The 27,818-nt window shown below is 43.2% G+C and overlaps 1 protein-coding gene across 2 annotated transcripts in view; it reads right to left on the bottom strand.

The window, feature by feature from the left end:
• LOC122924313 (acyl-CoA dehydrogenase family member 11-like) overlaps nucleotides 1-20,790 on the bottom strand; it is a 115,909-nt gene extending 95,119 nt beyond the window's left edge. Inside the window, exon 1 of one of the 2 annotated variants that reach the window (XM_044275270.1) lies at nucleotides 20,696-20,790. Coding sequence is in view for 1 of the 2 variants with exons in the window: in XM_044275269.1 (XP_044131204.1) it covers nucleotides 20,683-20,702 (20 nt within the window). In the remaining variant the exon portion in view is untranslated. Of the gene's footprint in view, nucleotides 1-20,682 lie in introns of both variants that reach the window. The other variant, XM_044275269.1, reaches the window with a different exon arrangement.
• Between the last annotated feature and the right edge of the window lie 7,028 nt (nucleotides 20,791-27,818).

Raw genomic sequence — 27,818 nt, 5'->3', positions numbered from 1 at the left:
TCCCCCGCTCTCTCATACATCGCAGCCAGCGATGTAAAACTGCCAGCATTCTCCCCATAATACGCAGGGACATTTTTCCCCCATTTTGGGGGGAGAAAAAGTGCGTCTTATGGGGCGAAAAATACGGTACCTTATAATAACAGCTTTCATTAATGTCTCCTGTCCCTTTCCACTGCTCCCTTAAAAGACCGTTACTACGGCTAGGAAGACGGAGGGGCTGTCCTTCACACTGCATGCCTGCATTAGGCTTCAGAGTGAGGAGGAGTGTCTCTCAGTAATCCAATTTGATTGGCTGGCAGGAAGCTGCTGGCTACAGCAAGTTTGTATGTGACCTGAGGGTATGCAGTTTTGGCCTCAGAGAACTGGCAGAAGAGCCATCTTGAGAAGATCCTCATAATGTAGGATTCAAAACAGCCATAACTAAGGGGAAAACTCAAGGAAAACTCAAGGAAAACTGTGGTAAGTGAAGAAACTAAAGATTGCTCTATGCATATTGCTGCTGCAGCAGTAACATATGCTAAATAGGTTTTTTATGAAAATATGACAGTTATCCTTTAAACAGCAGTGGAATTCAAAATATGAAAATTATTCAAACTTTTCTTCACATTTTTTTTTTTTTTTTTTTATAAATAAAAGGTAAATTATATAAATCCTAATTTACCACTAACATGAAGTTCAATTTGTCATGCTAGAACAATCTCAGAATGGCTTGGATAAGTAAAAGCGTTCCAAAGTTATTACCACATAAAGTGACGCATGTCAGATTTGCAAAAATTGTCTCATTCCTTAAAGGGGTTCTCCAGGCTTTTAATATTGATGACCTATCCTCAGGATAGGTCATCAATATCAGATTGGCAGGGGTCTGACAACCCCGCCGATCAGCTGTATGAAGGGAAGGCGCACACTGTGCATGCATGCCATCTCCCTTCTCTCTTGCTGCTCGCTGCTGCTATGTCTATGGCGAGCAGGAAGAGTGAAGGGAGACAGCACGTGCGCACTGAGCATGCATTCCCTTCATACAGCTGATCGGCGGGGATGGGGTGTCGGACCTTCCAATCTGATATTAATGACCTATCCTGAGGATAGGTCATCAATATTAAAAGCCCAGAGAACCCTTCTAAAGTGAAAACTGGCTTGGCCCAATAGGGCTGAACTGTTTCCCTGACAAACTAACTTATCTACAATCATTGATGACGATCAGGAAACCATGCACCTTTTTTCTGATTTTCTACGAAAAAGGGGAGATGATCTGATTTTCAAGAAGAGAAGAAGAAAAAAGTCACTTATGCGGACTTTCATTTAACTAAATGTAACTCCAAGTATCAGCTTTACGTCAAGTACATCCCAATTATTAGCTTCCCTGTATGGCACCTCAGCTGAAGCCTGTGTTAGTTTGGACAATGGAGCAGCACCTCATAAACAATCCATACAGGAGTCATCATAGGAAACACTCCACCTGCCAGCCACGTATCACTGTATCTACTGAAATAAGCGTTCATTTGATACGTGCTCCCTCTTTATGGGGGATGGGGGGGGGGAGATAAATAACTGGTGAAGATAAATAAATGACCAGCTTGTAGCTGTATTAGGACTTTCACTAGTTGCTGCAGGAATTTGCTGCTTGTGGACAGTCACTCCTCTAACAGATTAGCAGAGTTCCTCTACATTTCCTGCTGTAAAGAAGACTCTTTTATGTGTCAGTGTGTATAAGGAGTTATGTACGCAAGCGGGGAATGCTGTCTATAGTTTACTACTCTTTTAGGCTGGCGTGGATTAAGAACCAACGTTGGTATGAACACTTATTCCCAATATTTCGTCTGTGCAAATGTGCCACCGATCTCTCGACCAATGAGCATAGCACCCGTTTGTTGGGCGATTGCTTCTTTTATGTTCCTCCTTCAGTTTGCACCAGGCTGTGTGAAAGGCCCTTTTATTAGGCCCTTTTATTGCTCAATTATTGGCCCAGGACCAATAATGTAACAGGACCCTTATTGAACCCTTTCCCTGTCAAGGATGTATCTCATCCTTGCAGGGTGGATTTCAGTAGCCAAGGATGTAAGAGACATGTCCTAGCTACTAATGGATGTACGGCAGCCAGAGATATTCACCTGCTGAGAATCTAAGTTTTAAAACAAGACCAGCAATGCCACTGGAGATGCAGCCAGAAATAGATATGTGAAGTGAATGCTGCATATACCAGCAGCTCACATCCAACACAATTTCTAAAGACTATATTTTGGGCTGTATACATATATATAACATAGCAAATTGGAATAAACCCCCTCCCCTTTAGCTGTCTTTGCTTTAAGCCAGAGTGGAGTAAGAGATTTCGGAACAGATGAGATTTGCCAACAGCTGCAGAGAGAGGATGAAAGGGCAATACACCTTCTAGTAGGAGCGGAAAGGGAGACTTTGTGAGAAAAAAAACAAAAAAAATATAAATTTCCGCTAACTTGTGCCAAAAAAAATAAAAAATCTATGAACTCGCCATGCCCCTCACGGAATACCTTGGGTGTCTTCTTTCCAAAATGGGGTCCCATGTGGGGTATTTATACTGCCCTGGCATTTTAGGGGCCCTAAAGCGTGAGAAGAAGTCTGGAATCCAAATGTCTAAAAATGCCCTCCTAAAAGGTACTCTTTGGAATGTGGGCCCCTTTGCGCACCTAGGCTGCAAAAAGGTGTCACAGATGTGGTATCGCCGTACTCAGGAGAAGTAGGGCAATGTGTTTTGGGGTGTCTTTTTACATATACCCATGCTGGGTGAGAGAAGTATCTCTCTAAAAGACAAATTTTCCAATTTTATACAAAGTTGTCATTTGACAGATATATTTCTCTCACCCAGCATGGGTATATGTAAAAAGACACCCCAAAACACATTGCCCTACTTCTCCTGAGTACAGCGATACCATGTGACGCTTTGCGATACTAGGAAATCGCAAATGCGCCATATCAACATAGAAATATAGAAACATAGAATGTGTCGGCAGATAAGAACCATTTGGCCTATCTAGTCTGCACAATATACTGAATACTATGGATAGCCCCTGGCCCTATCTTATGTCACAATCACAAAGACAAAAGAGCCTTCACTAAGAATCTTCTCTTTTGACTAAAAAAGTAATTCACAGAGCAGAGGTGCCATTATCACCACCTTGTGACAAACCTTTCCTGCCCATGCCAAGTTGAGTACCCATCCATCTAGTTCTCTTATGACAGAACCTCATAAACCTGGTCTTTCTGCAGCCATAGTGTCTCCAATACCAGCAGGGGTCTCACACCTTTAGCCTGGGCAGCGAGCTTCAGAAGAAAAGGACAGATCCTTATCACACAGCTGGTTGGTACAGGAAGAAAGATGACCTGAAAGTCCCCTTCAATCCATAAGCTTCATATTTTTCCCATATTTTCCTAATATTTCATGGGTTATGGAAATGTGAAAGGAACCATCTTTTCAGAGATGGTTTTAGTTCTTCTAACCCACCTTCTAGGAAATCCGCGGGCAAATCAGAGATATAAAGGTTCTCGGGCACCCTGTGTTATCTTTTAGTCGTATTTGTTATCAGATGATGCGTAAAATTGTACTGATTATCAATATCAGCTATATTTCTTGATTGGACTTACGGGATATGGAGAAATGGGCAAAGCAAAGATTCTGCCAGATTTTCTCCCTATGGGGCAAAGGACTGCCCCTGTTCCAATTACACAAGGCTGGACCTGAACGTGTCATAACCACTCCCCGCTTCAGAGTGGGTAAAAACAGTGACACAGTCAGGTCCTGCGTCCTTATTCTACCATCTGACGTCGACTAACATCACGACCGCCCGCGGGACACGGGCACACCCCACCATCTTGGATTATTCTACAAAGACTTTGCCTATTACTGGACCCTACCACGGTAATTCTGAACTTACAGACATTCTATTCCCTTCCACCTCTTACCTATTTCTATCCAAACCAATCTGTTCAACTGGCAGGTATATTTATCTGTCAGCTTTAATATATATATATTTTTGTGTGTAGTTTTAGAATAAAAACTAACGATTTCATGGTTCCAGTTTTGCCCTTGTTACTTGATGACCTGATCTATGCTAAGAACTCTGTCCTCAGAAGATATACTACCAAATTGTGTTATTTTTATAAATTGTTAATGTACTAGCTAGGTTGCAAATAACCGTTTCGTCCCTTTAGGATTAGCTAGCCGGGGTCTCTTCGCCCCGATTCAATACGAAGAGTGGTGGCAGCAAATTAATTTAATTTCCAGCGTGAAATCAGTAATTTTATTTTTACCGATTGTACATACAATCGTGATTGCATCCTGTCTGGGCCCACCAACCAATCTTAAACGTCTTCTGTGCTCACAGTGGATTCGCCTCCAGAAGTCTCTAGTGGAGACCTGTATGGCAACTGTGGCTTAGTACGACGGGATTGGCGGGTGGTTGTCACACATGCGTGACACTTTTTTGCAGCCAAGATGCGCAAAAGGGCCAAAATTCCAATGAGTACTTTCAGGATTTCACAGGGCAGTTTTACGCATTTGGATTCCAAACTACTTCTCACGCTTTAGAGCCCCTAAAATGCCAGGGCAGTATAAAAACCCCACATGTGACCCCATTTTGGGAAGAAGACACCCCAAGGTATTCCGTGAGGGGTATAGCGAGTTCATGTAAAATTTTATTTTTTGTCACAAGTTAGTGGAATATGAGACTTTGTAAGAAAAAAATAAAAATAAAAATTTTCCGCTAACTTGTGACAAAAAATAAAAGGTTCTATGAACTCACTATGCCCATCAGCGAATACCTTAGGGTGTCTACTTTCCGAAATGGGGTCATTTGTGGGGTGTTTCTACTGTCTGGGCATTGTAGAACCTCAGGAAACATGACAGGTGCTCAGAAAGTCAGAGGTGCTTCAAAATGCGGAAATTCAAATTTTTGTACCATAGTTTGTAAACGCTATAACTTTTACCCAAACAAATATATATACACTTATTGCATTTTTTTTTAATCAAAGACATGTAGAACAATAAAGTTAGAGAAAAATGTATATAGAAATATAGTTTTATTTGAAAAATTATACAAATGAAAGTGAAAAATGTATTTTTTTGCAAATATTTCGGTCAATTTCGATTAATATAAAAAAAAGTTAAAATGTCAGCAGCAATGAAATACCACCAAATGAAAGCTCTATTAGTGAGAAGAAAAGGAGGTAAAATTCATTTGGGTGGTAAGTTGTATGACCAAGCAATAAACCGTGAAAGTAGTGCAGTGCAAAATTGTAAAAAGTGGTCTGGTCATTAACCCCTTAGCGCAGAACGCCGTACATGTACGGCGGGGGATGCATTGCCAGAATGCATTCCGCCTTACATGTACGGCAGGATGATCGGGCGGGCACCGGAGCGGTGCGCACCCGATCACTGCAGGGGTCCGGCAGTCCCTGGTAGCCGGGCCCCTGCTGTATCCGCCGGCATCGCTGTTTACAGCGATGCCGGCGGATTAACCCTTTCTATGCCGCGGTCCGCGCGGACCGCGACATAGAAGTTGTTTGCGGCAGGTGAGTGATCGCATCGAGTCCCCGCGCTGCTGTGGCGGGGACCCGATGCGTGACAAGGCAGCCCGATGCCGTGCAGAGGCTGCCCAATGCCCTGCACGGCATCGGGAACTGCCTTCTACGGGAGCCGAGGAGATCCAGCCTCAGGCTGGGTCTCCTAGGCAACCAGTTAGTGTATGACTCAATGTCATACACTAACAGGCAATGCATTACAATACAGATGTATTGTAATGCATTGCAGAGGGGATCAGAGTGGGATAGAAATAAAGTTTTAAAAAAAGTAAAAAAAAAAGTGTTTGGAATAAAAAAATAAAGTTTCAAGTAAAAAAAAAAAAAAAAAAGCCCCATTCCCCTGATTTTCTAATAAAAAATTGAAAAAAAAAGAAAAAACACACATATTAGGTATCGCTGCGTCCGTAACGAACGGCTCTATAAATATATTACATGATCCACCCCATCCGATAGGCACCATAAAAAATAAAAAATAAAAACTGTGTATAAAAAAGCCATTTTTGTCAACTTACATCACTAAAAGTGCAACACCAAGCGATCAAAACGGCGTATGCCCCCCAAAATAGTACCAATCTAACCGTCACCTCATCCCACAAAAAATGAGCCCCTACATAGTACAATCGCCCAAAAACTGAAAAAACTATGGCTCTCAGACTATGAAGACACTAAAACATTTTTTTTTTTTTTCAAAAATGAAATCATTGTGTAAAACTTAAATAAATAAAAAAAATATTTATATATTGGGTATTGACGCGTCCGTATTAACCTTCTCTATAAAAATATCACATGACCTAATCCCTCAGGTGAATACCGTAAAAATAAAATAAAAAAAACGGTGTAAAAAAAGCCATTTTTTGTCATCTTACATCACAAAAAGTGTAGTAGCAAGCGATCAAAAAGTCATACGCACCCCAAAATAGTGCCAATCAAACCGCCATCTCATCCCGCAAAAATCATACCCTACCCAAGATAATCGCCCAAAAACTGAAAAAACTATGGCTCTCAGACTATGGAGACACTAAAACATGATTTTTTTTGTTTCAAAAATGAAATCATTGTGTAAAACTGACAAATAAAAAAAAAGTATATATATTAGGTATCACTGCGTCCGTAATAACCTGCTCTATAACAATATCACATGATCTAACCCCTCAGGTGAATACCGTAAAAAATAAAAAATATAAACTGTGTAAAAAAAGCCATTTTTTGTCACCTTAGATCACAAAAAGTGTAATAGCAAGCGATCAAAAAGTCATACGCACCCCAAAATAGTGCCAATCAAACCGTAATCTTATCCCGCAAAAAATGAGACCCTACCTAAGATAATCGCCCAAAAACTGAAAAAACAATGGCTCTCAGTCTATGGAGACACTAAAACATGATTTTTTTTGTTTCAAAAATGAAATCATTGTGTAAAACTGACATAAATAAAAAAAAAGTATATATATTAGGTATCACTGCGTCCGTAATAACCTGCTCTATAAAAATATCACATGATCTAACCCCTCAGGTGAATACCGTAAAATATAAAAAATAAAAACGGTGTAAAAAAAGCCATTTTTTTGTCACCTTAGATCACAAAAAGTGTAATAGCAAGCGATCAAAAAGTCATATGCACCCCAAAATAGTGCCAATCAAACAGTCATCTCATCCCGAAAAAAATGAGCCCCTACACAAGACAGTCGCCCAAAAAATAAATAAAACTATGGCTTTCAGAATGTGGAGACACTAAAGAATCAGTTTTTTTTTTCAAATGCTTTGTTATGTAAAACTGAAACAAACAACCAAAAAAAGTTGTCATATTTGGTATTGTCGCGTCCGTGACAACCTGCTCTATAAAAGTACCACATGATCCAACCTGTCAGATGAATGTTGTAAATAACAAAAAATAAAAATGGTGCCAACACAGCAATTTTTTGTTACTTTGCCTCACAAAAAGTGTAATATAGAGCAACCAAAAATCATATGTACCCTAAAATAGTACCAACAATACTGCCACCCTATCCCGTAGTTTCTAAAATGGGGTCACTTTTTTGGAGTTTCTACTCTAGGGGTGCATCAGGGGGGCTTCAAATGGGACATAGTGTAAATAAACCAGTCCAGCAAAATGTGCCTTCTAAAAGCCACACGCCGCACCTTTCCCTCTACGCCCTACTGTGTGCCCGTACAGTAGTTTACGGCCACATATGGGGTGTTTCTGCAAACGACAGAATCTGGGCAATAAATATAGACTTTTGTTTGGCTGTTAACCCTTGCTTTGTTACTGGAAAAAATGGAGTAAATAAAAAATTTGGCAAAAAATTTAAATTCTCGAATTTCATCTCCATTTGCCAATAACTCTTGTGGAACACATAAAGGGTTAACAAAGTTTGGAAAACCAGTTTTGAATACCTGGAGGGGTGTAGTTTCTTAGATGGGGTCACTTTTATGGAGTTTCTACTCTACGGGGGCTTCAAATGGGACATGGTGTAAATAAACCAGTCCAGCAAAATCTGCCTTCTAAAAGCCACACGCCGCACCTTTCCCTCTACGCCCTACCGTGTGCCCGTACAGTAGTTTACGGCCACATATGGGGGGTTTTTCTGCAAACTACAGAATCTGGGCAATAAATATAGACTTTTGTTTGGCTGTTAACCCTTGCTTTGTTACTGGAAAAAATGGAGCAAATAATAAATTTGGCAAAAAATGTAAATTCTCGAATTTCATCTCCATTTGCCAATAACTCTTGTGGAACACCTAAAGGGTTAACAAAGTTTGTAAAACCAGTTTTGAATGCCTTGAGGGGTGTAGTTTCTTAGATGGGGTCACTTTTATGGAGTTTCTACTCTAGGGGTGCATCAGGGGGGCTTAAAATGGGACATGGTGTAAATAAATTAGTCCAGCAAAATCTGCTTTCCAAAAACCACACGCCGCACCTTTCCCTCTACGCCCTACCGTGTGTCCGTACAGTAGTTTACGGCCACATGTGGGGTGTTTCTGCAAACTACAGAATCAGGGCAACCCATATTGAGTTTTGTTTGGCTGTTAACCCTTACTTTATTGCTGTAAAAAATGGGTTAAAATTGAAAATTTTCCAAAAAATAGAAATTTCTAAATTGTTTCTCCATCTGCCATTAACTCTTGTGGAACACCTACAGGGTTAACAAAGTTTGTAAACCCAGTTTTGAATACCTTGAGGGGTGTACTTTCTTAGATGGAGTCACTTTTTTGCAATTTCTATTCTAGGGGTACAAGGGGGGGGCTTGAAATGGAACATGGTATAAACAAAACCAGTCCTGCAAAATCTGCCTTGCAAAACCCATATGGTATTCCCCTCCTTGTATGTCCTCCCGTTTGGCCAAACAGTAGTTTACGACCACATATGGGGTATTTCTGCAAACTACAGAAGCAGGGCAACCCATTTTGAGTTTTGTTTGGCTGTTAACCCTTACTTTATTGCTGTAAAAAATGGGTTAAAATTGAAAATTTTCCAAAAAATAGAAATTTCTAAATTGTTTCTCCATCTGCCATTAACTCTTGTGGAACACCTACAGGGTTAACAAAGTTTGTAAACCCAGTTTTGAATACCTTGAGGGGTGTACTTTCTTAGATGGAGTCACTTTTTTGCAATTTCTATTCTAGGGGTACAAGGGGGGGCTTGAAATGGAACATGGTATAAACAAAACCAGTCCTGCAAAATCTGCCTTGCAAAACCCATATGGTGTTCCCCTCCTTCTATGTCCTCCCGTTTGGCCAAACAGTAGTTTACGACCACATATGGGGTATTTCTGCAAACTACAGAAGCAGGGCAACCCATTTTGAGTTTTGTTTGGCTGTTAACCCTTACTTTATTGCTGTAAAAAATTGGTTAAAATTGAAAATTTTCCAAAAAATAGAAATTTCTAAATTGTTTCTCCATCTGCCATTAACTCTTGTGGAACACCTACAGGGTTAACAAAGTTTGTAAACCCAGTTTTGAATACCTTGAGGGGTGTACTTTCTTAGATGGAGTCACTTTTTTGCAATTTCTATTCTAGGGGTACAAGGGGGGGCTTGAAATGGGACATGGTATAAACAAAACCAGTCCTGCAAAATCTGCCTTGCAAAACCCATATGGTATTCCCCTCCTTCTATGTCCTCCCGTTCGGCCAAACAGTAGTTTACGACCACATATGGGGTATTTCTGCAAACTACAGAAGCAGGGCAACCCATTTTGAGTTTTGTTTGGCAGTTAACCCTTGTTTTTTTCCAGGAAAAAATTGATTATATTGGAAAATTTTCCCAAAAATCTAAATTCTTAAAATGTATGTCTTTTTGCCATGAAGTCTTGTGGAAGACCTAAAGGGTTAAAAAAGTTTGTAAAAACAGTTTTGAATACCTTGAGGGGTGTAGTTTCTAGAATGGGGTCATTTTTGGGAGGTTTCTATTATCTAAGCCTCACAAAGTGACTTCAAACCTGAACTGGTCCATAAAAAGTGGGATTTTGAAGATTTCTGAAAAATTTCAAAATTTGCTTCTAAACTTCTAACCCTTGTAACATCCCCAAAAAATAAAATATCATTCCCAAAATGCTATAAACATGAAGTAGACATATGGGGAATGTAAAGTCATCACAATTTTTGGGGGTATTACTATGTATTACAGAAGTAGAGAAACTGAAACTTTGATATTTGCTAATTTTTCCAAATTTTTGGTAAATTAGGTATTTTATTATGCAAAAAAATTAATTTTTTTGACTTTATTTTACCAGTGTCATGAAGTACAATATGTGACGAAAAAACAATCTCAGAATGGCCTGTATAAGTAAAAGCGTTTTAAAGTTATCAGCACTTAAAGTGACACTGGTCAGATTTGCAAAAAATGGCCTGGTCCTTAAGGTGAAAATGAGCCTGGTCCTTAAGGGGTTAAGGAGGTTTAAGCTAGGGGAGCTGAGGTGGTTAAAGTTGTTCTCTACATTTATTATATTGATGGGAATAAATCAGGATACACTTAAGGCGCAAAATACACCAGCCAGGACACTCGCATGAAGAGCAGAAATCTTCTTCTTTAGGTCAATAAAATAACAAAACAAAGCATTTCGGGGGTACTAAAGCCCCCTTCATCAGGTTAAAAAGACTCAATGCTTTCTGTTGCAAGCATTGCACATATTTATTGTCAAACACAAATGAGTATCATGGGGCTGCCCAGGGGGAGGAGCGTTTCCACCTGTGCTCCCAACTTTGCATACACTTTATTTTAATAACAAAATAGTGATCAGACCAGAGTCCATAGTTTAGACCCCTGTAGAGATGCTCCCTTTGTACATTATAGTTAAAAACAAGCATCTCTAAAGTCCCTAATCTAATGCAGTTATCACCCTCTATGTAGGTGGAAAAAAACAGAGTGGATCATGTGACCGCTGGGCTGCGGTCACATGATTCATTGCCATAGCGAACAGACACACTGCTGGTAGATTGCGATCCTGCTGGTGTCTAGGTGCGTCTCATGTGATCGCATGTACAGCGATCACATGGTGCGCATCCCCGGGGTTGGAATCGCCGATCAGCGCTCCATCTGTGGCTGGCCTCGGCTGACTTATTGCTGGAGATACATGTGACTAGTTCCTCATAGGTCAAAGTCGGACATGCAGGACTTTTTAGTCCGGCGGCTTTCGCCGTGCGCCGCCGTAGCTCAGCCCCCGTCCCCATGATAGTCAATGGGGACAGAGCGGCAGTCCGACGGCTCGGCGAAACAGCGGAAGGACGGATCCGACAGGGAGACCAGATTGCCGGATCCGTCCTGCCGCAAGTGTGAAAGAGCCCTAAGACCACTTGAAAAATGGCAAAAAAAAATAATCATATTTTACATTGTTGGATCTAAACAATGTTCCAAGTAGAGCTTCAACATGCAACAAGAAGAAATGGGAGTGAGACAAAACATTTTTTGAGCATTCAATTAATTGAAAATAACGATTAAACTGAAACAGGCAGTTTTTCAGCTTATCCAAATTTTAGGACCACATGCCTTTAAAAGGCCAAATCTGTGCAAAGATGTGGATTCATTGTCATTTTCTGTCAGGTAGTCACACGTTGTGATGGGAAAGGCAAAAAAAATAAAAATCTCCCTTTTTGAACGTGGTCGGGTTGTTGAACTGCATAAGCAGGGTCTCTCACAGCGCACAATCACTGCTGAGGTGGGACTAGGGTTGGACGATATCAAAAATATTCCCACGATATTAAGAAATATATCGCGATAACGATATATATTGCGATAAATGCCCATTTAGAAGAAAAAACACTTGGGGCCACAAGGAGACATTATACTGTATGGGGGCAGCCACAAAACGACGTTACACTGTATGGGGGCAGCCACAAAGAGACGTTACACTGTATGGGGGCAGCCACAAAGAGACGTTACACTGTATGGGGGCAGCCACAAAGAGACGTTACACTGTATGGGGGCAGCCACAAGGAGATACTATACTGTATGGGAACAGCCACAAGGAGACGTTATACTGTATGAGGCGGCCACAAGGAGACGTTACACTGTATGGGAACAGCCACAAGGAGACACTATACTGTATAGGAACAGCCACAAGGAGACGTTATACTGTATGAGGCGGCCACAAGGAGACACCGTGCTGTCCGCATCCGTTGCTCCGTTCCATAGCCCCGCAAAAGAAAAAAAAAAATAATAGAACATGTCCTATTCTTGTCCGTTTTGGGGACAAGAATAGGCATTTCTACAATGGGCCATTCTTTTGCGGATCTTGCGGAACGGTTGTGTGCATGAGGCCTTACCCTCATGGCCTGTTTCACAGTGTCAGGCGTCTCCATTGTTTGGAAGCCCGGCCCTGAAATCTCCTGCTTGCGTCTGTGAGATTAATCGGTACATGTACGGTTGATCTCGCTAGGCTCCCCCTACTGAGACCTGCACTGCGCAAGTGCTGATATCGGTTTCCTCCAAAAGGAAGAAGACTTTTCTGAGAGGAGACTCGCATCATAGACGCTTACCTAGTGCAGATCTCAGCAGGAAAAGACTTGTGAGATCCACCGCACATGTGCTAATGAAGTCTCACCAGTGCAAGCCATCAGGGTCAGGCTTCCGAACAATGAGGATGCATGACCCTGTCAATCAGACCATGAGGTAATAGCCATAGGGGGAGAGGAGGAGGTGAAGCGGTGCTTCAAGACTAGGACAGGTCCCCAGTCCTCCAATCACCTAATTTGCATATACATAACAGTAAAGGTTTTGCTGCGACCACACATCCGGGCCCCCACGATCCGATATTAATGACCAATCTAGAGGACAGGTCATCAATATAAATTCCCAGATAACCCCTTTAATTCACCATGATTACTTACAGCAGTATGAAAGCTTTAGTGCGATCATGGTGATAGAAATGTTTAAATATAAAACTTAACAAGCATCTATCTGTCTTGTGTGGTTTGTGGTTATAGGTTTTAATAAAACAGTTGGATGAGAGTTTTTTTATTTTATTACAATAAAGTTGTACTTAGACTACATTCACATCTGTGGCACAAATTCTGACAGGCTGTTCCAGTAGAGAACAGCCTGCCAGAGGCTACTGGAATGTCCGCTAGCCCCATTAACTATAATAAACTGGAGAGGGATCTGGCAGGTAAGTAATCATTTATGGGGTCATTTATCAAACTGGGGTAAAGTACAATTGGCTTATTTACCCATAGCAACCAGATTCCACCTTTCATTTTTGACAGCTCCTTTGGAAAATGAAAGGTCGAATCTGATTGGTTGCTATGAGCAACTAAGCCAGTTCTACTTTACACCAGTTTGATAAATTACTCCACTACTCTTTATTAGAGGTTAAAGGGGTTATCCGAGTTATTTTTTTGTTCTATGTTCCAAACTAGGCAAATATAACAACTTTACAATTAACTCACTTTATCTCCAGTGGCTGGTTTCTCCGATTTCACTGAGGGTCACATGACCTGTGATGTCAGCTTCTCTCCCTGCTCTGATAAAGTTTGTTTACAAGCCTGTAAACGGGACGTCACTGTGCTGGCCACACCCCTTTCACTGCCGGGCTATCTGCTCTCTGCTAGGATTCTTAACCCCTTCAGCTGCACAGACTGGGTAGCTGCAGGCAGTGACAATTCTGGGCACAGGAGATGACAGACTACAGAGAGCATTGCACAAGAAGGTAGGGCGAAGATCCTGTGTGTATTAACATTGTCATTATACAGCTGGGACTTGTAGTTCTACACATACAAGTTGCTGTTAATTCTCCCAGCACTCAGGGCAGCTCTTGTATCCACTCCCTTAGCAGTGTCATTATACAGCTGGGACTTGTAGTCCTACACATACAACATGCTGCTGAGTCTCCCAGCAGGCAGACATGCCACTCAGGGCAGCACTTGTATTCACTCCCTTAGCAGAGCAGGGGGAGGGGCAGAGATTGTTTTTATTGCATGTAAACAAAGTGCCAGAAAAGAACCAGGGAAATGAGGACTTTTTTTTTGCATAAATCTTGCTTAGCTCTGTTATATATTGCTGCCCATCAGATTTTCAGTGCTATATATTTTTTTTTTTTTCATAACTCCGACAACCCCTTTAAGGCTTCGTTCACATCACCGTTCAGCCTTTCCGTTCTCCTGCTCCGTTTAGGGGCAGGAGAACGGAAAGGACGGATAAGCACATAACTGATGCCAAACGGAGCCTGAGGACCCCATAGACTATAATGGGGTCCGTTATGTTTCCGCTCAGAAGATGATTTTTAAGCGGAGACAAAAGTTGTGCATGCGGGACTTTTGTCTCCGCTTAAAAATCATCTTCTGAGCGGAAACATAACAGACCCCATTATAGTCTATGGGGTCCTAAGGGCTCCGTTTGGCGTCAGTTATGTGCTTATCCGTCCTTTCCGTTCTCCTGCCCCTAAACGGAGCAGGAGAACGGAAAGGCTGAACGGTGATGTGAACGAAGCGTTACTGGTTTCCTCTTAGAACCAGACATCCCATTTAAATATGTTAAGTTGGCTATGTACAGTCGTGGCCAAAAGTTTTGAGAATGACACAAATATTAGTTTTCACAAAGTTTGCTGCTAAACTGCTTTTAGATCTTTGTTTCAGTTGTTTCTGTGATGTAGTGAAATATAATTACACGCACTTCATACGTTTCAAAGGCTTTTATCGACAATTACATGACATTTATGCAAAGAGTCAGTATTTGCAGTGTTGGCCCTTCTTTTTCAGGACCTCTGCAATTCGACTGGGCATGCTCTCAATCAACTTCCGGGCCAATTCCTGACTGATGGCAACCCATTCTTTCATAATCACTTCTTGGAGTTTGTCAGAATTAGTGGGTTTTTGTTTGTCCACCTGCCTCTTGAGGATTGACCACAAGTTCTCAATGGGATTAAGATCTGGGGAGTTTCCAGGCCATGGACCCAAAATGTCAACGTTTTGGTCCCCGATCCACTTAGTTATCACTTTTGCCTTATGGCACAGTGCTCCATCGTGCTGGAAAATGCATTGTTCTTCACCAAACTGTTGTTGGATTGTTGGAAGAACTTGCTGTTGGAGGGTGTTTTGGTACCATTATTTATTCATGGCTGTGTTTTTGGGCAAAATTGTGCGTGAGCCCACTCCTTTGGATGAGAAGCAACCCCACACATGAATGGTCTCAGGATGCTTTACTGTTGGCATGACACAGGACTGATGGTAGCACTCACTTTTTCTTCTCCGGACAAGCCTTTTTCCTGATGCCCTAAACAATCGGAAAGAGGCTTCATCGGAGAATATGACTTTGCCCCAGTCCTCAGCAGTCCATTCACCATATTTTCTGCAGAAGATCAATCTGTCCCTGATGTTTTTTTTGGAGAGAAGTGGCTTCTTTGCTGCCCTTCTTGACACCAGGCCATCTTCCAAAAGTCTTCGCCTCACTGTGCGTGCAGATGCGCTCACACCTGCCTGCTGCCATTCCTGAGCAAGCTCTGCACTGGTGGCACTCCGATCCCACAGCTGAATCCTCTTTAGGAGACAATCCTGGCGTTTGCTGGACTTTCTTAGATGCCCTAAAGCCTTCTTAACAAGAATTGAACCTCTTTCCTTGAAGTTCTTGATGATTCTATAAATTGTTGATTGAGATGCAATCTTAGTAGCCACAATATCCTTGCCTGTGAAGCCATTTTTATGCAACGCAATGATGGCTGCACGCGTTTCTTTGCAGGTGACCATGGTCAACAATGGAAGAACAATGATTTCAAGCATCACCCTGCTTTTAACAGGTCAAGTCTGCCATTTTAACCCAATCAGCCTGACATAATGATCTCCAGCCTTGTGCTCATCAACATTCTCACCTGAGATAACAAGACAAGTACTGAAATGATCTCAGCAGGTCCTTTAATGACAGCAATGAAATGCAGTGGAAAGGTTTTTTGGGGATTAAGTTAATTTTCATGGCAAAGAAGGACTATGCAATTCATCTGATCACTCGTCATAACATTCTGGAGTATATGCAAATTGCTATTAAAAAAACTTAAAGGGATTCTGTCACCTCCCCTCAGCCAAAAAACGATTTAAAAGCAGCCATGCAGCACAGCTTACCTGGATTAAGCTGTGCTCTTTTATCTTGAAATCCGTCCAGCAGTTAGTGCAAAAAACGACTTTGATCGATATGTAAATGTGTCCTGAAGGTGCCCAGAGGGGCGTTTTTTTCTTCTTAGAGAGCCCAGTACAGCCCCTCTTTCAGTGCCCAGCCCGCCTTCCTTGCGACTGTCTAACCGCCGCCTCCAGCCTGCCACAGCCTCTCCTGCCTCTCCTCCCCCTCCCTCACGCCGAACGAAGTCTCGCACAGGTGCAGTACCCACTGAGGGCTGCGCCTGTGCGATCATCAGGAGACTGAGGGCGGCAGCTTCATCTTCGTCACTGGGCATGCGCCGAGCCCAGTGACGTCCGATGCTCGCTCTTCCCTCAGTCAGCAGGGAAGAGCGAGCATCGGACGTCACTGGGCTCGGCGCATGCCCAGTGACGAGGATGAAGCTCCTGCCCTCAGTCTCCTGCAGATCGCACAGGCGCAGCCCTCAGTGGGTACTGCGCCTGTGCGAGACTTCGTTCGGCGTGAGGGAGGGGGAGGAGAGGGAGGGGAGGCTGTGGCAGGCTGGGGGCGGCGGTTAGAAAGTACAAGGAAGGCGGGCTGGGCACTGTAAGAGGGGCGGTACTGGGCTCACTAAGAAGAAAAAAACGCCCCTCTGGGCACCTTCAGGACACATTTACATATCGATCAAAGTCGTTTTTTGCACTAACTGCTGGACGGATTTCAAGATAAAAGAGCACAGCTTAATCCAGGTAAGCTGTGCTGCATGGCTGCTTTTAAATCGTTTTTTGGCTGAGGGGAGGTGACAGAATCCCTTTAAGCAGTAACTTTTCCAATTTCCAATATTAATGTAATTCTCAAAACTTTTGGCCACGACTGTACTTCCATTCTGTCACTAAGGACGCCATTTTGTCTGAAATGTTTAGGTTACCTGCACGCGTATCGGAATATGCACATTTTTCTGCATGGATTCCCATGCACTTCTGACTAGAGTGATGGAGCAGCAGGTCTGGCATGAATCCATTCATTTTCTATGTGACTGATGGAGATAGTCGAGTACAACACTGGGCAACGTCAGGCGACTTCATAGAGAATGAATATGGCCTATGGCCGATCTGTTGCTCCATCGGATCAGGAGAAGGGGAGCTAGTTATCCCCATTGGATTGGGGGAACGGGATCCCCTTTCTCAGGATCAGTGGAGTCCCTGCACACAGTCAAACCTCCACCGATAAATCAGTTATCCCCTATCCTGTGGGTAACTTGTACAAACTCTTTAAAAATCACTATTGTGGCGGGGGACCCCCATGAATATGGAAACATTTAATAAATGGGGAGCCAATAATATTTACTATAGATTTCTGTTGGTAGCACATCAGAGCTGGGGCGTTACCCCTCTGATATCTCCTATGTGACCAGAGTCTAACTCCTACCAGACTGCCTATGTGATCGGAGTATAACTCTGCTGGAGTAAAGATGCCATTCACAGAAATTGAAAAACATTACACTGCAAGTATCTGGCTGGCGGGCAAAACGAGCAACAGACCTGAAAACTTCTCTTCCAAAAATAAGACAAATCAATGTATTATAGCTGCCCGTAAGTTGTGGCCCAACTGCTCAATGGATAGTTAACAAAGGAGAAGTATGGAAGGGACTTGTTACAGCACTGGCATATAGACCCTCCCTGCAGCAACTACATTATAGTCAGTTCAATAGTCACCAGCCAGAATTGAGTTGCTGTATGGAGGACTGAAATGATGAACCTCCCTTCAGCAACGTTCTAGTCATTTCTGTACTGAATCAGTTAGGCCCCTTTTCACACGGGCGAGTATTCCGCGCAGATGCGATGTGCGAGTGCAACGCATTGCACCCGCACTGAATCCCGACCCATTCATTTCTATGGGGCTGTTCACATGAGTAGTGATTTTCACGCATCACTTGTGCGTTGCGTGAAAATCGCAGCATGCTCTATTTTGTGCGTTTTTCACGTAATGCAGGCCCCATAGAAATGAATGGGGTTGCGTGAAAATCGCAAGCATCCGCAAGCAAGTGCAGATGCGGTGCGATTTTCACGCACGGTTGCTAGGAGACGATCGGGATGGAGACCCGATCATTATTATGTTCCACTTATAACATGGTTATAAGGGAAAATAATAGCATTCTGAATACAGAATGCATAATAAAATAGCACTGGAGGGGTTAAAAAAATAATAATAATTTAACTCGCCTTAATCCACTTGATCGCGTAGCCGGCATCTCTTCTGGCTTCTTTCTTTGCTTTGTGCAGGAACAGGACCTGTGGTGATGTCACTCCGGTCATCACATGATCTTTTACCATGGTGATGGATCATGTGATGACCAGAGTGACGTCACCACAGGTCCTGTTCCTGCACAAAGCAAAGAAAGAAGCCAGAAGAGATGCCGGCTGCGCGATCAAGTGGATTAAGGCGAGTTAAATTATTTTTTATATTTTTTTTAACCCCTCCAGCACTATTGTACTATGAATTCTGTATTCAGAATGTCTTATAACCATGTTATAAGGGAAAATAATACAATCTACAGAATACCGATCCTAAGCCCGAACTTGTGTGAAGAAGTTCGGGTTTGGGTACCAAACGTGACGATTTTTTTCACGCGCGTGCAAAACGCATTACAATGTTTTGCACTTGCGGAGAAAAATCGCGCATGTTCCCGCAACGCACCCGCACCTTTTCCCACAATGCCCGTCTGAAAGAGGCCTTAGAATGGAGGACCTCCCTGTAGCAACTACCACCTGCCCAGAATTGATGAACCTCCCTTCAGCAACTCCGGTCTAGTTATTTCAGTACTGAAAGAATGGAGTTGCTGTATGGAGGACCTCCTAGGCGTAGGGCTCATGCACACGAACATACTTTTGGTCGACATGCGGACCCATTCACTTCAGTGGGGCTGCAAATGATGTGGACAGCACACCGTGTACTATCTGCATCCGTATGTCTGTTTTGCGGCCCCTCTACAAAATAGAACATGTTTTATCCTTGTCCGCATTATGGACAAAGATAGGATGGCAATGGCCATACCACTTCAGTGGGTCCAGTGCAGTGCCGAACGGAGGCATGAATTGAAAGCCCACAGAAGCCTACTGAGTGGTTCCATGGGATTTCTGTTCATGCTTCCATGACGTAAATAAGTAGTGCATGCTCTACTTTTTTGCGTTGCGAAACCTAGATGCGGATGGTGCACTGCATTCAAGTGAATGGGTACGCATTCACAAGTCAGGCGAGGCACAGGCAAGTCCTTACCTGAGCCTGCGCCACGAGCCGGTCTGAAACAAATGCGGTCACCGGGAGCAGGCAGTTCCGAGAACCGGGGGCCTTCATCGGGCTGTTCTCGGAACTGCCTGCTCCCGGTAACTACATTTGTTTCAGACCGGCACAGGCAAGGACTAGTGTTGAGCGAACTTGTGTTTTAAGTTCGGCGTCTAAAGTTCAGGTTCGGGTTATCAAAGTATCCCGTTATGGATTCTAAATTCCGTTATGGTCCGTGGTAGCAGAATCCATAACGGGATACTTTGATATCCCGAACCTGAACTTTAGACGCCGAACTTAAAACACAAGTTTTAACACTAGCAAGGACTTACATGTGCCTTGCCGGACTTGTGATTAAAGATGGCAGCCCGAATGTGTTCGCGGGCGAACTTTCCATCATTGCCAGCGACGTCACGACTAGTATCACTGGCCTGAGGCGCGGCTAAGCTCCGTTCCCTTGAATGGAGCTTAGCCCCGCCCAGGCCAGTTGATAACAAGCCGTGACGTCACTCGGCCAGCGGTAAACAGTGAGAAGTCCGCGGCACTGCTGGAGCGCCGCTGCCTTCTCAAACAGATGACCAGCAGTGGGTCCCGGAACCTCGCCGATCAGATGCCGTTGATCTATCCAGAGGACAGATCATCAGTTTAAACAAAGTGCAGAACCCCTTTAAGGCCAAAAATGCCAGAACTATCAAAATGAAAAAATAAATAAAATAATAATAATAAAACAATAATAATAATAAAAAAAGGTGGAAAAAACGAAAAAGGAAGGAAAAAACAAAAACACAAAAACTAAAAATGTACTTTAAATAAATTTCACATTAACCAGAATAAAAATAAAGATATAATTTAATAAGAATTGTATGATATATATATATATATATATATATATATATATATATATATAATTTATACCTATTAATAAACGGCTCTGCAGCAATACTGATAAATGTGTTTCATATTCCCATTTCTCCAGTATCCTCCATACAGGAACTCCAATGTAGTCTGTTCTGTAGAGAAACGAGACTAGAATGGAGTTTCTATGAGCAGGTCCTGCCAGGAACTCTATTCTAGTCCTGTCTGCAGTGGTCTGTCTAGATTGGAGTTGGTCCTGGCAGGTCCTGCCTCCAGCAACTCCATTCTAGACAGTTCACTAGTGAGGACCCCAATCTAGACGCAACCATGGCATAACCCAGTACAGGAAGTGACAGCACTGGAGTATATGACTGACCCACCACCCCACTGCCGCCTATCTTGTCTGTCCTGCTTTACACTCTGTGACCCGTTCTTACTCCCACACCCCAGACAAGTTACCCGGTTTTCGTACTTGACATTGAAGGTCTTTCTTCACTTCAACCTTGGCACTCACGGGGAAAACACGTCACGTGATCAGCTGGGGGTGGAGCAAGCAGGGAACGCCTGTAGTATACGATGCTCTGTCTGAGCACAGGTCATGTTGCTCTAGGCGTAGGTGTGACGTAATGACCAGAGCTGGGAGAGCTATGCGGCTTCTGATTGGTTTGGAAAGGGCGGGAAGCCAGCGACCAGGTAATGACAGAGGCAAATTTGTAGTCTCAGGAGTCTACCTCAGCAACAGTTGTGACCCATGGACTTCACTACCTAACATAAAAATCTGCTATGGTTGGGGGTTGATGTTCTTCGTACTTGAACTGTTGGGAGAGGTAGTTCAACCGTCTTTATTATTTAATACGGATACACAAGGTTTTTGTGTATCCGTTTTTCGCTCACTACCTTCCTGGAGATAATTTTAACTTTTTTTATTATTATTATTCACTTAGCCGTGTGAGGACTTCTTTTTTTAAGGAAAAGTTGCACTTTCTAATGGCACAATTTTAATACTGTATAGAATGTAGTGGGAATCTTAAAAAAAAAAAAGAAAATGGGGTGTAATTGGAAAACCAACCACAGTTTTATGGGTTTTGTTTTTACAGCGTTAACTATGTGGTAGAACTGACTTGTGCTCTTCACTCTCCAGGTCATTACGATTATGGCAATACCACCAGGGCCATCTTTAACACGGGGCAAAAGGGGCAGCTGCCCTGGACCCAGTTGCTCCCGAGGAGCCCAAGTCAGCTGCCTCTTGAGCTCCACTGGCAACTGCTCACAATTTCGATGTGTCTACACACATTCTATAATAGCGCTATACCATCCCCCTACACCAGCACTACACTGTCCATCGCTGGTGCGTTCCATCACACATAGCCCCGCTCGGAGGCTTGACACGCACCCTTGTGCGCATGCTCACCGAGGGAATCGCGCTCTTTAACTCCTTAAGGACACAGCCTTATTTCACCTTAAGGACCAGGCCATTTTTTGCAAATCTGACTAGTGTCACTTTAAGTGGTGATAACTTTAAAACGCTTTGACTTATCCAGGCCATTCTGAGATTGTTTTTTCGGGACATATTGTACTTCATGACACTGGTAAAATTAAGTAAAAAAATATAAAAAAATACCAAATTTACCAAAAATTTGTAAAAAATTGCAAATTTCCAAGTTTCAATTTCTCTACTTCTATAATACATAGTAATACCTCCAAACATATTTATTACTTTACATTCCCCATATGTCTACTTCATGTTTGCATCATTTTGGGAATGATATTTTATATTTTGGGGATGTTACAAGGCTTAGAAGTTTGGAAGCAAATCTTAAAATTGTTCTGAACTTTTCAAAAACCCAATTTTTAGGGACCAGTTCAGGTCTGAAGTCACTTTGTGAGGCTTATATAATAGAAACCACCCAAAAATGACATCATTCTAGAAAATACACCCCTCAAGGTATTCAAAACTGATTTTACAAACTTTGTTAACCCTTTAGGTGTTCCACAAGAATTAATGGAAAATACAGATACAATTAAAAAATTTCACTTTTTTGGCAGATTTTCCATTTTTTTTTAATTTTATTTACTTTTACAAAGCAAGGGTTAACAGCCAAAGTAAACTCAATATTTATGGCCCCATATGTGGTCGTAAACTACTGTACGGGCACACGGCAGGGCGCAGAAGGAAAGAAATGCCATACGGTTTTTGGAAGGCAGATTTTGCTGGACTGTTTTTTTTTTACACCATGTCCCATTTGAAGCCCCCCTGATGCAACCCTAGAGTAGAAACTCCATAAAAGTGACCCTGTCTAAGAAACTACACCCCTCAAGGTATTCAAAACTGATTTTACAAACGTTGTTAACCCCGTCGTTAGGTGTTCCATAAGAGTTATTGGCAAACAGAGATGAAATTTCAGAATTAAAATTTTTGGGCAAATTTTCCATTGTAATCAATTTTTTCCAGTAACAAAGCAAGGGTTAACAGCCAAACAAAACTCAATATTTATTGTGAAAAGTTAAAGAAGGATCCCGGAGACAAAAAAGTCCTCTATCAGCTCTTCTTTATTGCTTCATAAACAGTACAGACAAAACCATCAGGTACACGGCAGGATGACGCGTTTCGGGTGAGTACCCTTAGTCGTAACAATAAGCTGAGCGTGACCCCTCAATATAAAGGGGTTGGAACCAACCATCCTCCAATAGGAAAGGACTGATTTCAAGCAACAAGTTGCTACACACTCAGACACACCTTTTTTCGTTTTTTTACCTTAATCAATTGGTAATTGGTGACACACTGTGCGGACATTCCCCTGGCTGATACATCCACGTACAATAGATTAACTAAGGATCCGTTATTGGAATATATGGACAGTTATCTGTCATTGATATTAAAAGGAAAAGATATGGGCATCTTCAGTGACGATGAGCATAGATATTTGTGCGTGGATGCACCGGTCACACCAATTATTCATGCCTTGCCCAAAGTCCATAAAGGCGTCCACCCCCCCCCCCCCCCCCCTTCGTCCTATAGTCTCTGGCATAGGGTCATTGACAGAACGTCTGGGTAGCTGGCTGGATCATCTCCTCCAGCCCCTAGTCAGACGTATACCGGGGTTCCTAAAGGACACGGGTGATGTCTTGCGTGCTATGTACGACTTCAAATGGGAACAGAATTATACCTGGATTTCAGCCGATGTAGTTTCCCTTTATCCGTCCATCCCACATGGGGTTGCTCTAATGGCAATGGAATACCATCTTCATCGATATACCGGACTCAGCTCCGGTTATATCGATTTTGTGTGTGAGATTACAGCATATCTTTTAACCCATAATTATTTTGTGTTTGACGGTGTGCATTATCTTCAGACTCGCGGAGTGTCAATGGGAGCGAGATTCTCCCCATCCCTAGCAAATTTGACGATGTCATATTGGGAGGAAAAATATATTTATAATTTGGATAATCCATTTATGTCTGGTTTGGTCTGGTACGGCAGATACATCGATGACATACTTATGGTGTGGGCCGCCGGTGTGTCTGCCGTACCAGACCTCCAGGCATATCTGAACCATAATGATTATAATTTGAGGTTCACGTGTATTACACATGAGTCTCGGATTAATTTCCTTGATTTGACACTCCGCGGGGTCCCTGGTGAGGTAGTGCAGACCGTCACTTTGTCAGGAAATTCTATACTGAACGCCAAGAGTCATCATCCAATACACACTGTCAGAGCAATCCCTGTGGGTGAATTTACCCGTGCTGCTAGAAATTGCAGTGGAATGGACGGATTAGAGGAGGAACTGGACAGGGTGGAGAAAAGATTGAGGGACAGAGACTATCCATCTTGGATGATCAATAGAGGAAAAGAGATAGCATTGCAAAAGGAGAGAAAAGATATGCTGTTTGGGAAACCAAAGCAAAGGTCAGCCAAAACTCCTGCTGGCAGTGTGGAGACACGGGTAGACGGTTGTCAGGACAGTATTCCTACCCTTTCCCTGACATATAGTACCGAATTTAATAAAATTAGTTCTGCAATAAAAAAATGCTTACCTATTTTGTTTGATGATGAAATTTTATATCAAGCACTTAAATCAGGTTGCAGAATCGTTTCTAGAAGGGCTCCTACCCTGTCCTGTTCGCTGTCCCCGTCTCTCTACACTGCCAGCGGCAGTGGAACTAATGTCAAGTCAAGCTGGCTTATCTACAAGGGATTCACGAGATGTGGTAGTGGTCGCTGCAGGACCTGCGAATATGTGCTCCCTACGAGATCATTTGATAATGCAGATCATTCATGCAGTTATCCAATACGTACGTACATCAATTGCAACACGGAGGGTGTCATTTATGTCATCCGATGCACCAGTTGTGATTTGATGTATGTGGGAAGCACAGTTCGCAGGTTCAAAAGTCGAGTATTAGAACATCTCAATTATATCAATAACCCCAATATCCTAAACATTTCAAATATAGCAAGGCATTTTATCCAGGTACATTCTCGCCAGATGTCATTTTTCCAGGCTTATGCCATAGAGCGAGTATTGGCTCCGAAAAGGGGCGGTGACCATCGAAAGAAAATTCTTCTTCGTGAGGCCTACTGGATCTTCAGACTGGGGTCCAGGGTTCCAGTGGGTCTCAATCTTAAGAAAGAACTTATATATATTTATCAGTAAAACTCTGGGTATGCCAAGTAGAAAGTTGTTATCATTTTTGATTGCTCTTTATATTTCTTATCAACATTTTATGCCTATTAACATCTAGGCTGACATGTTTTAGATGTACAGCATACTATATTGTATGTGATGGGATAGTTTATTTGGATCCTAGCAATGATGCATGACACGTATAAATTATGCATTATGGATTCGCACGCATCTCTGTTCATTCACTCACTAGAACGCTGTCCAGACGGGGCGGTTTCTTGTGTTCGGGTTTGTTTTTTTCTTCTGATTTCTTCCGGTATTTAACAAAATTTATTCTATTTTATTCATTCCGGTTGTGCTCGATAAATATTAACAGCATGCATCCAAGACTTTATCGATAACCAACCCTTTCATCTGACACATATATGTACTAAGTCTGTATTATCTGTAAGCGGTTGGACTCTCAGCCCGTTATTAGGACGGTGGAGTTATTTTCTACTCTGTTACCTATATTAAATAGGCTAGATTTAGTCCAACCAAGGTTGCTGGTTTAAGATAAAAAAGTAGTTACGTGCCGAAAGGCAGAAGGCCATGGTATTTGTTATTAATTTTATTTTATTTTGTTTTTATCTATACCACATGTGTGTGATTGATGAATTAATTGAGCGTTCACACTGTGCGGTTTTTCTTGCGGAATGGACACACGGGGTAACCCGGGGTTAATAAGTCAGGGGAATGTCCGCACAGTGTGTCACCAATTACCAATTGATTAAGGTAAAAAAACGAAAAAAGGTGTGTCTGAGTGTGTAGCAACTTGTTGCTTGAAATCAGTCCTTTCCTATTGGAGGATGGTTGGTTCCAACCCCTTTATATTGAGGGGTCACGCTCAGCTTATTGTTACGACTAAGGGTACTCACCCGAAACGCGTCATCCTGCCGTGTACCTGATGGTTTTGTCTGTACTGTTTATGAAGCAATAAAGAAGAGCTGATAGAGGACTTTTTTGTCTCCGGGATCCTTCTTTAACTTTTCACTGCCTGCTACGGGAACACTCCCCAGGGCCCCAGGAGCCGGGACCATACACACGACCAGAAAGGTGAGCTGGAACAAATTTTCCTTCAATATTTATTGCCCAGATTCTTTAGTTTACAATGAAGACAACAGGGGGGACACACGAGGAAAAAAGGGAAGGGGGAGGGTGGGGAACAGACACGAGCTCTGGTTACAAGTGTGCATCCCGGTACTCACTGGAGGTACGAAACGTCTCCCATGGGCTCCACGTCTTCATAAAACGGGCGACGGCTAATGTGGAAACGCAGATGAGGTCCTCCATCCTTTGGTGGAGAGCGATTTCCTCAAACCACTCCGTTAGTGGGGGGGGGAGGGTGACTTCCAGTGGTGGGGAATGACCGTTTTGGCGGCTTGGAGCATATATTTCAAGAGGGAGACCGTATAGGCTGGGATGGTGGGGTCGAAGGCGAAAAGCAAGAGGCATTCAGGGGTATTGGGAATAGGAATCCCTGTCACTTTGCACACAATAGAATGCACCGAGTCCCAGAAAGGGCGCAGAGCAGAGCATTGCCACCATATATGAATCATGGTGCCCTCATCTGACAAACATCTCCAGCATCTATCCGGCACAGACGGAAACCACTTGTGGAGAAGAGTGGGCACTCTGTACCACCTGGAGAGGACCTTGTAATTCGTTTCCTGCGCCTTCGTGGAGATCAGTGCCTTGTGAGTCAGAAGGAAGGCTCTCTGCCATTGGGAGGGGGTGAGTTGGACACCTAAATCACGTTCCCACGCCGAGCAAAGGGAGGAGGACTAGAGGAGTGTTGCTGAATGAGCAAATTGTATATAGTGGAGATGTCCCTGAATACTGCTGATGGAGCCAGGCACATTTGCTCAAACTTAGTAAGGGCTGCCTGGGGCGAATGGTGGCGGGTTCTAGCATCTGATCGAGGGGTTTCAGCGAGGACCCGCGTAAAACATGATAAAATCGGAGAGGGCGCGTGCTAGTACCTGACAAGAAGGTACGCAAGGAGCGCCCCGGTGGGAAGTCAGGATGGTCCGTAATTGGGGTCAGGGGACCTTTAGTATCGATGAGCGAATGGTGATTGCGTGTGGAGCCGAGTATTGCAAGGGTATGATTAACCGTAAAAGAGGAGGTTGGGGCGGGGACGCTGGACGAACCTATCAACCAAGGGAGCGTCGAGGGTGAGGTAGGTGAGGAGTCCCTAGCCATATGGACCCACGCCTTGGCGGAGTCCGCTATCAACAGGTCCAGCAACCTAGCATACGCCGCGGAGAAGTAATACAATTTACAGTCCGGCAGACCCACCCCGCCCATCTCCTTAGATCTGGTCAGTAGTTCATACCCTATCCGCGGTCTGCCCGGAGCCCATACAAATCGCGTGAAGGAGCGTTTCAGTTGCAACCAATAGGCCACCGGTAGTTGGATAGGGACGGTCTGCAGGAGGTAGAGCAATTTCGGCAACAGGTTCATCTTAAGGATACTGACCCTGCCAAACCAGGAGAAGTCGCGGCGATGCCAGGACTCAAGATCCACCTGGAACCGCCGGAGAAGCGGGGAGAAATTCAGCTGGAAGAGTTGAGAGAGGTCCGCCGAAACTTTAATGCCTAGATATTTTATGCCTGAAGGCGGCCAGGCGAACGGGAACGAAGTATGGAGGGAGGGGAGGAGACGTTTAGTGCTTCTGATTTTGACATGTTTACTTTGAAGTTCGTCCAGTTGCCAAAACGAGCGAATTCGCGTAGTAGGGACGGGAGTGCGATACGCGGGTTGGTTATGTATAATAGAAGATCATCCGCAAAGGCGGCGCACTTGTGCTCCGTCTTACCTATCTTGACTCTGGTGATATCTGGGTTCTCACGGATAGAAGCAAAAAGGTGCTCCATCACTATGACATATAGGAGAGGGGACAGCGGGCAGCCTTGCCGCGTGCC

The sequence above is a fragment of the Bufo gargarizans genome, chromosome 1 (genome assembly GCF_014858855.1).
Source record: "Bufo gargarizans isolate SCDJY-AF-19 chromosome 1, ASM1485885v1, whole genome shotgun sequence".
Lineage (NCBI taxonomy): Eukaryota > Metazoa > Chordata > Amphibia > Anura > Bufonidae > Bufo > Bufo gargarizans.
The sequence above is the reverse complement of the archived record's forward strand: the minus strand, read 5'-3'. Positions and strand labels throughout refer to the sequence as shown.